General features: G+C 46.1%; 1 protein-coding gene across 5 annotated transcripts in view; it reads right to left on the bottom strand.

Moving 5' to 3' along the window:
- LOC147101011 (uncharacterized) overlaps window positions 1-13,784 on the bottom strand; it is a 49,452-nt gene extending 35,668 nt beyond the window's left edge. Inside the window, exons 1-6 of one of the 5 annotated variants that reach the window (XM_085966170.1) lie at window positions 13,720-13,784; window positions 13,488-13,533; window positions 10,290-10,459; window positions 9,566-9,751; window positions 5,255-5,354; window positions 3,543-3,712 (exon numbers count right to left, since the gene is read on the bottom strand). In XM_085966170.1, the coding sequence (XP_085822296.1) occupies window positions 3,543-3,712; window positions 5,255-5,354; window positions 9,566-9,745 (450 nt within the window). In that variant the 5' untranslated portion in view covers window positions 9,746-9,751; window positions 10,290-10,459; window positions 13,488-13,533; window positions 13,720-13,784. Of the gene's footprint in view, window positions 1-3,542; window positions 3,713-5,254; window positions 5,355-9,565; window positions 9,752-10,289; window positions 10,460-13,487; window positions 13,534-13,645; window positions 13,663-13,719 lie in introns of those variants that run through there. The other 4 variants (XM_085966169.1, XM_085966168.1, XM_085966171.1 and 1 more) reach the window with 4 other exon arrangements.
- Between the last annotated feature and the right edge of the window lie 1,378 nt (window positions 13,785-15,162).

Here is a 15,162-nt window from a genome sequence, read left to right as displayed (position 1 = left end):
GAACATAAGAATTAGGAGCAGGAGTCGACCACACGGCCCCTCGAGCCTGCTCCACCATTCGATAAGATCATGGCTGATCTTCGACCTCAACTCCATTTTCCCGCTCGATCCCCATAGCCCTTGATTCCCCGAGAGTCCAAAAATCTATCGATCTCATTCTTTTGGGGCAGAGAATTCCAAAGATTCACCACCCTCTGAGTGAAGAAATTCCTCATCTCAGTCCTAAATGGCCGACCCCTTATCCTGAGACTGTGACCCCTGGTTCTAGACTCACCAGCCAGGGGAAACAACCTCCCAGTATCTATCCTGTCAATCCCCCTGATCTCGGAAAATTTTAGGTACTGGAGCCAATAACCCTGGTGACTGCAGGCTGACACTCTACGAAAAATAAATAATCGTTATCTGGAAATGACAACCAGGAATAATCTAATTGTAGCGGTTTTGATGTGGTCATAAGCCAAAGTCCGAGCCGTGCCATCTGAACCATTGAGCTGAAATTGAACCTGGAAATCACACCCATCATTCCCTCCAATTTTCTCACCGCCTCTCTCCTGAAGGAACGGACTTTTGCAAAGGTACAGTTTGAAGGATGCCAGCAACCAGCAAGTACCTCACCCAGGGGGTCTTTGTGTATCAGCCTAGTTTGCTCAGTTATTCAATCTCAAGGGGTGTCCACACCCACGCACACTTTCCATCACTGGCTCTCTCCTTCCCCAACCCACACAGACCAGGGGCACTGAAACCAATTTTAATATATACAGACTGTGAAGCCTGTGCATCGATTTCATTCGAACATCCTTTACCAAGAGCAAGTGTCACCAGAAAACACAAGATAAATGAGTACGAGAAAGTTCAGTCAGCCCACCGTAGCTCTAAATTAAAAACCCTCCACCCCCAATCACAGCATTAAACTGTCTGTTAAACAACGTCAAGATTTTTATTGATGGTTCATGCAATTGTTTGACGCCCGCACTCGAGGACTAATGATTGTGATATAATCACTGGAGGCTTATTGAGTAATGATGTGCAGATAATTACCAGGAAATAAGTCAGCGTGTGTGAAACAGAAGTAAAATGAAACCCGTTTATTAATATCTACTCATGCAGCTTGGGCTACGGTGCACAAAAGGCAACAGCCAATTTCCACCATTTAATAGTGTCACTCACTAACTTCCCGTCAAGTGCCACCATCCCATCCAATGTCTTATTCGCGAGCCACTCTCAGGATTGCTGCAGTGATGGGGCACGGGTCTAACCTCGAATCCCTCACACGTTGATCTTCCAAATTCCGTCACAGCCAAGTGGAATACCCAGTTGCTTCCTCGCAGGAAGAGTGGGATCCACAGGACCAGTACTTCTATTTTAATGGGGTCTTTTTGCTTGCTGTATGGAAACGGGAGATAGGCACTTCTCCCAATAACATTCCAGCATTCCCCGGCTTTCTTTTATTGGAGAGCAGGGGGGGGAAAAAAAAGTGAGGGAATGGCACCGTCAACATTCCACAGCAAGGAGAGCCATGAACGGAGGCCCAGGAACAGATGGCAGCAGCGAGCATGCTGAGGGTCACAGATAAAGGAAAGGCAGGCTCGCAGGACGCTTTTACGAGCATCACTGATTTAAAACATTTGCATCTTCGACTCCCAACAGATAAAAACCCTAGTTAACCGTCACACCGAGAATCCCTGCAGTCCAAACTAACATTTAGCAAATGTCAAAGAAAAAAACCCCCCAAACATTCTCCAACCAGCTCTTAAAACACCCAGTCTACAAAACGCCAGCAACGTTAGTGGGAGGTTTGCGAAGGGACGCACTGTACAGATCCCAACTCGAGGACCCAGGCGACTCTAATCGCTGCAATAACTTTGAGCTGCTCAAACACTGGCATTTCACAGTTCATTGATACTGGAATTATTCAGCACTGCCGCAGCCAACTCCCGATACCAATTAGTTTTCTGAGCAACATCCCACTAAAATCAGGATTTCTCGGCAGTATGGAAGAAAGTAAAGACTGCTCAGATTTTTAAAAAAAAAACGCACCAGTTTTAACTCTGTCCTGCCCAGTCTCTGCAGATACTCGGAAGAGAGTCCCGCGGCCTGCTTTTCCTATATCTGCGACCCTCAGTAGTCTCAGCAGATAGATTTTTGGACGCATGGGGAAATCAAGAAATATGGAGGTCGGGCAGGAAAGTGGAGTTGAGGTCGAAGATCAGCCACGATCATATTGAATGGCGGAGCAGGCTCGAGGGGCCGTATGGCCGACTCTTGCTCCTAATTCTCATGTTCTTACGTGCGGTGGTCGCTGCTCTTCAGAGCTTGTTCCTGCCAAGCTTCAACTACACTGTGCTACAGGCTCTTCTTCATGGTGATGAAATCAAGATTTATTACAGCAAGCACCTCCAACTCATTGCAAGGACCTCAAAACTGTGGAACTCTTTACTTCCATTACACTGCCCTACTTCCACACTTTAAAAAAAAACTCCAATCCCTACGGCACATCACCATTACTTCACTTATCCCGCTTTCTCTCCTATTGTCTTCAACCTTGATGGTGTCCCGTGCTGTGGGTCTCAGCAAAGAGAGGTTTCAGTATGCTGCTACATTCTGCCCGTTATCCCCAAATGCTGCTTTCGTCCATGGCAGGTCGTCAACAACAACTTGCATTTATAGGAGGACCTTCAACATAGTCAATACAGATCAGCCATGATCCAACTGTGTGGTGGGACAGGCTGAAGGGGCGGAATGGGCTTCTCCTGTTCCAATACAAAAATGCTCCAAGGAGCTCCACCGAAGCATTAACAAATCAAAATCTGACACCGGAACAAATAAGGAGATATTAGGATAGGTTAGGGTCAAAGAGCTAGGTTTTAAAGGAGTGTTTTAAAAAGGAGGAGAGGCGGAGAGGTTTAGGAAGGGAATTCCAAAGCTTAGGGCCTAGGCAGCTGAAGGCACGGCCGCCAATGGTGGGGCGATGAAAATTGGGGATGCTCAAGAGAAACGCAGAGATCTCGGAGGGTTGGACCAAAAATTAATTTCAAAAATGATATCTCCCTAAATGTAACCAATAATGTGGTGATTTTACCCATTAAGAAATGAAATACAGGAAACTCTTTTATCCGGCACCGACGGGACCGGCGTGGTGCCGGTTTATCAAAAAGTCCAGATTACAGAGAGGTATAGTTAAAAGGTTCGAGAGCTCCGTACACAGCAACAAATCCAGGCTTCCCTGTTGCTTAGCAACAGGTGCAGGAACTCCGGCCACAGACCAAGCGTCCCTGTTGCTTAGCAACAAGTGTAGGAGCCCCGGTTACATAGCCACAGATCCAGGAACGGCCACTAATATGAAGTAAAACTTACCTGAACCTACTCCTGAATTTTGCCGGTTAACAGAGATTTCCGGTTATTTAGGTGCCGGTAAATCGAGAGTTTCCTGTACTTTGTACCAAATGAAGATTCCCTCAGATTTAACCTACTTAAGAGTGCTGAGCTTTGAAAACTAGCTAACTGAGAAAATGTGCGCGCGCCATAATATAAAAGTGACTCACTTGTGTAGTGATGATGAGCATCTCCTGACTGGAATCACTGTCCATGTGTTCAGACATGCTAGAATTAGCCAGTCTGAACCCAAAAGGTGTGCTGGCCCCACGAATCTCCCCCTTATGAGTGACATAGCAGAACTGGTAGAAGTCATTATTATCCTTTGGGAGATAATAAGCTGGAAGACAAAAAAAAATACACAAGACACACACACGTGCATGCATGATTATGAAGTATTATAAGAAATAGGAGCAGGAGTCGGCCATTCGGCCCCTCGAGCCTGCTCCGCCATTCAATAAGATCATGGCTGATCTTCTACATCAACTACACCTTCCCGCACTATCCCCAAATCCCTCGATTTCCTTGATATCCAAAAATCTATTGATCTGTCTTGAATATACTGAACGACAGAGCATCTACATCCCTCTGGGGTAGAGAAATATGAAGATTCACAACCCACTGAGTGAAGACATTTCTCCTCCATCTCAGTTCTAAACGACCGACCCCTTATTCAGAGACTGTGACTCCTAGTTCGAGACTCTCCAGCCAGGGGAAACATCCTCCTTGCATCTACCTATCGTTCATGCTCTCCATTAACAATAACTTAAAATGCTATTGGGAAAAATCAGACAAGAACCAAATGCCACATCTTTGCAACCTCCCAATTCTTCAGCTACTGGAGAGAGAGAGAGAGAGAGAGAGAAGAGAGAGAAAGAGAGAGAGAGAGAGAGAGAGAGAGAGGCCACCAGTTCGTGGGTTGGTTACACTGGGGCCCACAGGATTGGGCTACAATGTGGGCAGTCACAGGAAGACTACTTCAGCTATTTCCACAGATGTGGGGATTTCTCCGAACACTGACTCAAATTTGCAAGAAATCAAGAGAACGCAAGTTCCAATCCCACCGTGGGCAGTTTGAGAATTTGAATTCAGTTTTAAAAAATCTGGAAATCAAAAAGCTGGTTTCAGTAACAGTGACCACGAAGCTGTCGGATTGTTGTAAAAACCCAACTGGTTCACTAATGTCCCTTAGGGAAGGAAACCTGCCGTCCTTACCCGGCCTGGGTCTATATGTGACTCCAGTCCCACGCCAACCTGGTTGACTCTCAACTGTCCTCTGAAGTGGCCCAGCTCAGTTGTGTCAAAACGCTACTGCAGCAGTTCAAGGAAGCTCACCACCACTACCCTCTCAGGGAAGCTAGGGCTGGGCAATAAATGCCGGCCTTCCCAGCGACGCCCACATCCAGAGAGCGAACAATAAAATTGCAGGGATATTTGAAGGCCGTGCTTGCCATCTGCAGTACAGGAAACTTTGGTTTATCCGGAGGTTGTATGTCTGGAATACTCGATCTAACGGCAAAAATCAGGAGCCGTTTTCTATAAGTTTTTTTAGTTCTCGTTCTTTTTCCCCCCCCCAGTCAGGCACTGCAAGGTCTGTAGCTATAGCAACAGCTTCAGCTAGAGACGCTTGCAGCTGCAGCCGACGCTTTAGAAGCTGTTGCTAAGCAACAGTGTTTGTTGTCAGATACGGAGATGAAAACCTCCGTATGCTTCAACATTAACTTTGTATGTCCGGCAGTTTTGATAGATCGGCAACACGCCGGTCCCGTTGGTGCCGGATATCACAAAGTTTCCTGTATTCGGTTTGCTTTTGGTCCCAGTGCTCAAACAGTTTGCTGGATATATTGGACGGTTTCAAAGTCATCGGCTGAAAGAATCTTACCTTCAAATGTCACTTGCTGCTGCCGCTCCACCTGGCTGTCCTCCTTCGGGAGAGGGGCCCAAACAAAAGTGTGGTAATCACGAGCCGTGCTCCAACCAACCTCGAATAGAAAGAAAATCATGTTAAAATAATCTCACTGCAAACAGCAGTCACAGTGTAACTACGGAAAAAAAACAAGAATGCAGAAGTTATACTTGTAGAAATTTACAGCACAGAAGGAGGCCATTCGGCCCATCGTATCTGTGCCGGCCGACAAAGAGCTATTCAGCCGAATCCCACTGTCCAGCTTTTGGTCCGTAGCCCTGTAGGTTACGGCTCTTCAAGTGCATATCCAAGTACTTTTTAAATGTGGTGAGGGTTTCTGCCTCTACCACCCTTTCAGGCAGTGAGTTCCAGACCCCCACCACCCTCTGGGTGAAAAACGTTCTCAACTCCCCTCTAATCCTTCTACCAATTACTGTGCCCCCTGGTTATTGACCTCTCTGCTAAGGTGTGGAGATGCCGGAGTTGGACTGGGGTGGACAAATGTAAGAAGTCACACAACACCAGGTTATAGTCCAACAGCTTTATTTGAAATCACAAGCTTTCGGAGCGCTGCTCCTTCGTCAGGTGAAGTGGAGAGATGCATAAAGACACAGCTTATATAGTCAGAGAATCATGTCAGATGTTTACAGGTAATGTTTCCAACTGCCTTTTATCACACCTCGGCAGAGAGATAATCACAGCAATCAAAAGGTGTGAATGGTGTCCAAACAGGTCAGTCAGGAAAACATTACATCAAAGAACAATGAGGTGGGGTCACAAGGGGTCAAATACTGCAGATGCTGGGGTCTGTATGAAAAACAAAAAAAAGACAAAAAAACATTTTTTTTGCTGGAAATCACAGCAGGTCCGGCCGCATCTGTGTAGAGAGAACAAGCCAACGACGACTCGAGTCTGGATGACCCTGCGTCAGGTGGGGTTGAGATGGAGTGAGTGGATAGACCAGGTGCAGAAGGTCACGGAAGGAGCCCCGAGGAGGGGCGGTTGGTGAGAAGGTCACGGAAGGAGCCCCGGGAGGGGCGGCTGGTGAGCAGGCCCGGGCGTTGGGCTGAAGATTGTCGGACAGGAGGAATGGTGGAAATGGAATGGCGGCGCGCACAGGTGCAGCGGCTTTGCTTCTCTCAGGACGGTGCTATTTACGTTTAATGTTAATGTTATTTGTACTGGACTCATGGGAGCTTGCAAGATCACATTTCGTTGTTCATGTACTTGTGCATTGTACAATGACAATAAAGTTGAATTATTATTATTATTAGGTCCTTCCTAGCCACTCCATCTCAGCCCCTCATAATTTTATATACCTCAATCAAGTCTCCCCTCAGCCTCCTCTGTTCCAAAGAAAACAACCCCAACCTATCCAATCTTTCCTCATAGCTTTATTCCCAAAAGCAAAACGTTCCCAGGGTTATTTTCATGAAATATCCATTTGTTGCCGAGTCAGAAAGGACCGCAGTAGAAGAGGCAAGAGGGATGGGCAGCAGTTGAGAGAGGCTAATTCCACCTCACTAAACACAGATTATCTGGTGAGTATCACATTGCTGTTTGCGGGACCTTGCCGTGTGCAAACTGGCTGCTGCGTTTCCTACATTATAATAGCGACTACACTTCAAAAGGTACTTCATTGGCTGCGAGGTAGACAGGGCCTTGGTTTAATGTCTCATCTGAAAGAGGACACCTCTGACTCAATACTGCACTAATGTGCCAGCCTAGATTACACACTCAAGGTAAATATGTAATGGATACACAGCCGATAATGGATAGATACGTTATGGCTACATGCCAGACAGATACAGGAAATGGTGTGTGTGTGTGAGAGAGAGAGAGAGAGAGAGAGAGAGAGCGAGAGCGAGAGAGAGAGAATAACTGGCAAATGAGTCACAGAATGGAATCTAATCAAGGCTTGGTGGATTTATATTTAGAAATAGATTAGCAAGAATTTTGCAAGACTCCTTCTCTGATCTTTGTAAAACAATTTGAAAATGTTGATTAACGTAATATTTCTAAGTCCAGGAAATATAACAGACTGAGAGAAACCATCACTACAGTGTGAAAGACTCACAACCCTACCATTTTTCTTAGAAAATTAACCACTTGGCCAAAGTGGGGTTTTTTAAATGTCATTTGGCGGTTCAAAGTCTCCTGACAAGGTCTGGAACGGGGTCTGTGAGCAGTGGGAAGTCCGAGAGGTGTTTTTTTTTCATTCCCAACAGCATCCGGGAATTTGGGTCAAGAGTTTCAAACCGTTGGGACAGTCTTGTTCTCAATAGCTCAGTCTTGGTTACTGTCTTAAACCCATTCTGCGTTTCACAGGTACCCAGTTACTCAAATCACAGATCCCTCAACGGCAACTTTCGAACTTCAGAGTCAATCAGTTCGACGGAGCCATAAATGGAAAGCCTCAGGTTGAATATCAAGTCTGTGCTCAGTGGGCAGATATCAACAAGAGCCACAGTAGGGATTGGGGTGAAAGAGAATCAGTCGGGATTTGCATCCTCGATCACTAGCCAGTGGCTTCTCTTGGAAAGTGCAGAATTGGGCTTTGGGCGACTACAGGACTGAGGTTTGTCGTGAAGTCTCACAGGCAACAGTGCCTGTTGACACTAATGGACTTGACTCATACTTGGGCGAAGTGCTGGAGGCCAGCCAGTCCCTGTGGAACTATAAATAAAAACAGAAAATGCTGGAGATACTCAGCAGGTCAGGCAGTGTCTGTGAAGAGAGAAACAGAGCTAACGTTTCAGATTGATGACTTTTCGTCAGAACTGGAAAAAGCTGGAGATTGAACAGGTTTTTAAGCAAGTGTAGGGGCTGGGAACTATACCCCAAAATGGGTCAGTAGTCAACATGCTCTCATTGTTGCTATTGTAAAGCTGTTATTAACTCAAGTGGTTAGTAATGAGCAGAAAATCTAGGCTAGTGTGTTAAGAGGAAATTAGGTTGGAGAAAAAACATCCACTACCTATGCTAATTATGCAGTCTGTAATTCACCACCTCCACCCCAGCGTACCGTGGCTGCAGTGTGTACCATCTACAAGATGCACGGCAGCAACTCACCAAGGCTTCTTCGACAGCACCTCCCAAACCCGCGATCTCTACCACCTAGAAGGACAAGGGCAGCAGGCGCATGGGAACACCACCACCTCCAAGTTCCCCTCCAGGTCACACACACACCGTCATCCCGACTTGGAAATATATCAGCCGATCCTTCATCGTCGCTGGGTCAAAATCCTGGGACTCCCTCCCTAACAGCACTGTGGGAGTAACTTCACCACACGGACTGCAGCGGTTCAAGGCGGCGGCTCACCACCACCTTCTCAAGGGCAATTAGGGATGGGCAATAAATGCTGGCCTCGCCAGCGATGCCCACATCCCAGGAACACATTAAAAACAAATTACTTCTTGTGGCTCAGTGCTAGCACTCTCGCCTCAGAGTCAGAAGGTCGTGGATTCAAGTAGATTTGAGCCCATAATCTTGGTTGACACTCCAGTGCAGTACTGAGGGAGTGCTGCACTGTCGGAGGTGCCGTCTTCCGGATGAGGCATTTGACCGAGGCCCCGTCTGCTCTCTCAGGTGGATGTGAAAGATCCCATAGCACTAGTTGAAGAAGAGCAGGGGGGAGTAGCAACCTCAGTGAGATAAATGAGACCCTTGGGACTTCTAAAGGAGATCCAGGGTATCTACAAGGTCATCAGATTTCAGTCCGGTCATTACATTTCTGTCATACTAATAACCTTTTTCTGCAACGTTAACAATAGTTTCATGGGTGTTGCTGACATGGACTTCTGGAAATGTCCTGTCTTAACTTCCAGTATATTCAGGGGGGTCCCCAGGAGTGTGCCATAGGGAAGAAGGTTTAAAAATCATTCAGATACATCGATGAACAGGGATGCTGTTTTGAAGTGATTAATTCCATCTTTATGATGGTAGGATTCGAGGAATTTTACTGGTGTTTTGGGGATTGCATTCCATCATTCTGTCCATGTATAAATAGAGCCATTGTTTTCTGGTGAATAAATCAAATAGAAGGCCGCTCGCAACCACTTTCTCAAGGCAGCAGGGATGGACAATAAATCCCAGCCCGACCAGCGATGCCCGCGTCCCAAAAATGAATTGGAAAAAAAAAAAAAAATCCTTTTTTATTTTATGCAATTACAGGATTTTTCCCAGTGTTTCGGGGGCCGTATCCTGGCATTCTGTCCATTTTTCATTGAAAAAGCACAAAACAGTGAGCTTGATATATTCAAAAAGTTGGGAAAACAAAAACCTACCCTGAAAATTCCAATCCAGTCCTTCTTATGGGCATTGATCCGGGGCGTCAGTGTGTAGTTGCATTTCACAGGGATGTCAGTCATGTACAATTTTTCCACGTTGACGAAGATAACCTGGGCGAAGGTGCTGGAATACAGCGACGAGGTATCGGTCTGCAGCTCTCCTTGGCTTTCGTTCATGGTGGACTGCAGGAAATGAAAAATGTGTTTATCGATAGTACGAGACTATTAAAAGAAAGCCTTGCATTTATATAGCGCCTTTCACGACCACCGGACGTCCCAAAGCACTTTACAGCCAATGAAGTACTTTTGGAGCGTAGGTCACTGTTGCAATGTAGGAAACGCGGCAGCCAATTTGCGCACAGCAAGCTCCCACAAACAGCAATGTGATAATGACCTTTTCACCTGTTTTAGTGATGTTGATTGAGGGATAAATATTGAATTCATTAAATATATTCAAGAAGGAGTTGGATATATTTCTTAAGGCTAAAGGGATCAAGGGATATGGGGAGAAGGCAGGCACAGGCTACTGAATTTGGATGATCAGCCATGATCTCATTGAATGGCGGAGCAGGCTCGAGGGGCCGAATATGTTTCTATGTTTCTATGTCTCCGAGCATCAGCAGGTTTCCCTGGAGAAGGTGGAGAAGAGGAACAAAAAAAACCAATCTGCGGAACGCTCTTAAACTGGTTCCATATAGTGTTCTGACAAAAAGGGTTATACCTGAAGTGTTAAATTGTTTCCCTCTCTCCGCAGATGCTGCCCGACTTGCCGAGTGCTTCCAGCGTTTTCTGCTTTAGTTCCAAATCATTCTTATTGTAAATGAGAAGACCCGTGTTTTGCAAGGATTTGAATTGTGAGTGCAGCTTGGGTAGGTTATGGAGATTTTCCTGCTGGTTGGAAAGAGACGGCATTTGGTTTGCAAAATAAAAAAAGGTTTTGTGTTAAAGTGCCACGTGTAATCGGGTGGACTGGCGGCTGCAAGCACGAACTCTCTTTGGGGGCAATCTTAACCGAACACGCCGTCGGGAAACTAATGGGATCGGGATGCAACGCTGGTTTTGTATCCCACCCGATTTTACTCTCCATTGAAATCAGTGGAAAGTAATATTGGGCGGGGTTGGGGGGTTAAAACCAGCGTTCCATCGATCCCGTGAGTTTCCCCGATAGGCGGGTTGGTTAAAATTAGCCCCATTTCTGTTTACATGCTTTGGCCAATTAAATTAACACGTGGTCTCCTATGCTCGTAATTTTTAATTTTAGTTCTAAGCAGTTTGAAAATGGAACTGCAGATGTATGAATATTGCGATCACACAGTCTGCGAATTCTTCTCATTTGTTTTGCCCTGATGTTTTCACTGCTAGCCATTCCCACTCTGCCCTCGTACTCTGACGTGAATGTGCATTAGGGCAGGTCTAATGGTGCTCGATACCAGCAGAAAATATGAAAGAGCTTTCAAAATTAACTACAAAAAGCAACGCGGCCATACTCTGCCACACAAAGTGGTCTTGGCCCCGAGATTCAGGTCTCAGACCTGCTGCACGGGGGAGGAGGATCAGATTGTTTCACTGCCTGTTGGCATGGAAACCCTCAATTAGGGTTACCCTCACTGCTCAGCCCTGCTGGTGCTGTCAATTAACAGGAGCCTCCCAGAAAGGATCCATTGCAAACAGAAGCAGGGCCTGGACTTCAAACCAGTCAGAAGGAGGGCTGTCCCGGTAACACACAACGCCAAGATGTTCCGTGGTACTAGTGGGTCAGGCTGCTTGGAAGTCATTTCCCTTCCCTTCTGCAGTCTGTAAGAGAGCAGCTCTGACAAGCACAAGTACATCCACCCCGTCCCAGCCCCATAAATGGCATCACTGCAGCAGCCTAGCAGTGAGGGAAACCATACCCAGGGGTCTCCATGGCAACAAGTGAATTGGTATTAAAAAAAACCCCACCAAAATAAACTTCAGGTGAGCTCCTCTTTAAATAAGGAGCGGCACTTTAAATGTTAAAAAAAAATTGTGTCCCCCCCAGTCCGTCCCATTTAGTAAGAGAGTGGAGTATAGGAGGGGCCCCCTAGAGTACATGTAGAAAACTGTTAATCAAATTGCAGAAATCTGCAGATAGTGGTGAATAATTTCCCCAACACACTGAATACCAGTCACTAGCATCTGTAATACAGGGTACATGGGCCTTGACGTTTATACAGTCCTTCACAGAGCCTGTAGGGTATCTGTGAACTAACTTGGAAATATTGTGAGCCATTAATGAAATACCACATCAGAGTTGTGAAATAAAATAAGTCTCACCTCATCATTCCTGTAGTTAGTGAGATGATAGCGATCTGATTGAGAGTTCACTGACTGGGGGTTGGGTACAAGAGAGAGATAGCAAATCCATCAAATCACCGGGATTTGTTCTCGTCCCGAAATCAAAATGGCGAACTGCACACAGCAGTACTTGCCAATTGTTCTGGGGCAAAGTTCACAAGATTACCCTAACAACTGCATTTATTGTGTTGATCACAATAATGTAATCATTTCCAAATTCACTTAGTAATGTTTTTCATTCAACAACTTGCATTTATTTAGCCCCGCTACGCAGTGAAACAAACCCAAGGCGCTTCACAGGAGCGATTACCAAACAAAATTTGACACCGAGCCACATAAGGAGATATTAGAACAGGCTTGATCAAAGACGCAGGTTTTAAGGAGCGTCTTAAGAGGAGAGAGAGGCGGAGAGGTTTAGGGAGGGAATTCCAGAGCTTAGGGCCCAGGCAGCTGAAGGCACGGCCGCCAAAGGTGGAACGATTAAAATCGGGGATGTGCAAGAGGTCAGAATTGGAGGAGCGCAGAGATCTCCAGGGGGGTTGTAGGGCTGGAGGTGGTTAGAGAGATAGGGAGGGGGCGAGGCCATGGAGGGATTTGAAAACAAGGATGAGAATTTTTTAAATCAAGGCCTTGCCGGACTGGGAGCCAATGTAGATCAGCGAGCACAGGGGTGATGATTTATATACGGGAAAGCAAACATGAGGGGAAAATCATCCAAAAATCCCACTCTGCAACACCATCAGTGATTCCTGCTTAGAAGTATGTGTGGATGGAGGGCGAGGGCAGGACTGGGCGAGGCTGTGAATATCGGTTAAATATCCTACCAACACAGAGGGTCATGGAAGCCTGGCATCCTCTCACCCAGAAAGCTGGGGGGGGGTCCATTGAAATTTTCAAGATGGAGATTGACAGATTTTTTTGGTTATATAAATCTTAGAAATTTACAGCACAGAATGAGGCCATTCGGCCCATCGTGCCTGCGCCGGTCGAAAAAGAGCTCTCCAGCCTAATCCCATTTTCCAGCTCTTGGTCCGTAGCCTTGTAGGTTACGGCACTTCAAGTGCTTAGCCAAGTACTTTTTAAAATGTGATGAGGGATTCGGTCTCTACCACCCTTTCAAGGCAGTGCGATCCAGCCCCCCCCCCAAAAAAAAATCCCATCTCTGTTGGGCAAAGGCATCAAGGAGATTGGATCAAAGGCAGGTAAATAGAGTTGAAGTACAGATCAGCCATGATGGAATAAAATGGTGGAGCAGGTTTGATGGATTGAATGGCTTAATCCTGTTCCTTTGGCACTCAACTAAATAAGGAAATATCCACTTGGGTAGGGCACCAGAGGTATGTTAGCCATGTAACTGGATCCCACCAAGCCCTTCAAAAAGGGGACTGAGCAAAAATAAAACATCTTCAAACCTATCACCGTTTCCTAACAATTGAAGCTAATAAATAACAAGCCAGTCCTTTGTTTTAAAAGCTAAACATAAATAACCCCAGTTAGGGACAGACTTAAAAGTTTGACTTACCCTCTTCCATACATCATTTTACACAAAGTTATCATCAATAACCATAACATCTAGAGAATAAAGTCTTGATAACAAACTTACCGGAGTAAACGCTTCTAAACAGAGCAGAGTGACACCAGGATTAAAACTGAAAGTGAAAGGCAGAGTCTTTAACAGGCAGCTACGCACTTACACAACACAGAGAAAAGTTCAACTAAAAACTTTAAAAGGGAGGGGGAAACATTTTTTAAAACACAGACATTTCTGCTGCAGGCCCAGGTTTTATTTTTTTCCAAAAAAAAAGCTTTAAAAGTTTTTTTTCTTGTGTACATACGCGCGACGCGGACTCCGTCATAAACCCAGCAGCTGGGCAAAGTGAAGGAGGCTTGTTGCCCGGATGCACGCTGGGGGTTGTAGTTGTTGCCGCCGCCCCGCCCCCACCGCCGCTGCGCAAACTCAAGACCCGGCAGACTACAACTCCCGGCAGCCTCCGCGGTGCTGTTGCCACTTCGCTCTCTGACTCGAACCGAAACTTAAACCAGCTAGGCTGGGAAATGACTTGTTACTGAAACTGAATGTGAATGAGGACGTTATTTCCCTGCCCCCCCCCCCCCCCCCTCTGACTTGTTTGATTTTAGGTACACAGAATAATTTAGAACACTTGTTTAATATTATATTCTTATATAAAAGATATTGAGGCACTGGAGAGGGTGCAAAATAGATTTACAAGCACGATACCAGAAATGCCAGGCTATACCCATCAGGAAAGGATGAACAGGCTGGGCCTCTTTTCTCTTGATGGGGTGACCCAATAGAGGTCTTTAAAAGGTTTTGATATAATAGACGATCTCGCTACCACAGGGAGTGGTTGATGCATTTAAGGGGAGGCTAGGCAAGCATATGAGGGAGAAGGGAATAGAGGGTTGGGCCGAATGGCCTGTTTCTGTGCTGTATATCCTATGTAATCTACAAGGCACAAGCCAGGAGTGTGATGGAATACTCTCCACTTGCCTGGGTGAGCGCAGCTCCAACAACACTCAAGAAGCTTGACACCATCCAGGACAAAGCAGGCCACTTGATTTGCCATCCACCACCTTAAAGATTCACTCCCTGTTCCACTGTGGCTGCAGTGTGTACCACCTACAAGATGCACTGCAGCAACTCGCCAAGGCTTCTTCGGCAGCACCTCCCAAACCCGCGACCTCTTCCACCTAGAAGGACAAGGGTAGCAGGCGCATGAGAACACCACCACCTCCAAGTTCCCCTCCAAGTCACACACCATCCAGACTTGGAAATATATCGCTGTTCCTTCATCGTCGCTGGGTCAAAATCCTGGACCTCCCTCCCTAACAGCACTGTGGGAGCACCTTCACCACACGGACTGCAGCGGTTCAAGAAGGCGGCTCACCACCACCTTCTCAAGGGCAACTAGGGATAGGCAATAACTTTGCCAGTGACGCCCACATCCTAGGAACGAATAAAACATTTTTTAGAACACTTGTTTAATATTATATTATTATAAAAAGCATATAGAGGCACTGGAGAGGGTGCAAAATAGATTTACAAGGATGATACCAGAAATGTGAGGTTATACCAATCAGGAAAGGATGAACAGGCTGGGTCTCTTTTCTCTTGAAAAGAGAAGGCTGAGGGGTGATCCAATAGAGGTCTTTAAAAAATGTTTTATGAGAGTGTTTCCACTTGTGGGGAAGAGCAAAACTAGAGGCCATCAATATAAGATAGTCACCAAGAAATCAAATAGGAAATTCAGCAGAAA

This window comes from Somniosus microcephalus, chromosome 24 (assembly GCF_052327205.1).
Source record: "Somniosus microcephalus isolate GS21.2 chromosome 24, FLI_Smic_1.0, whole genome shotgun sequence".
NCBI classification, from domain to species: domain Eukaryota; kingdom Metazoa; phylum Chordata; class Chondrichthyes; order Squaliformes; family Somniosidae; genus Somniosus; species Somniosus microcephalus.
Note: the sequence above shows the minus strand (reverse complement) of the source record. Positions and strands in the feature narration are given on the sequence as shown.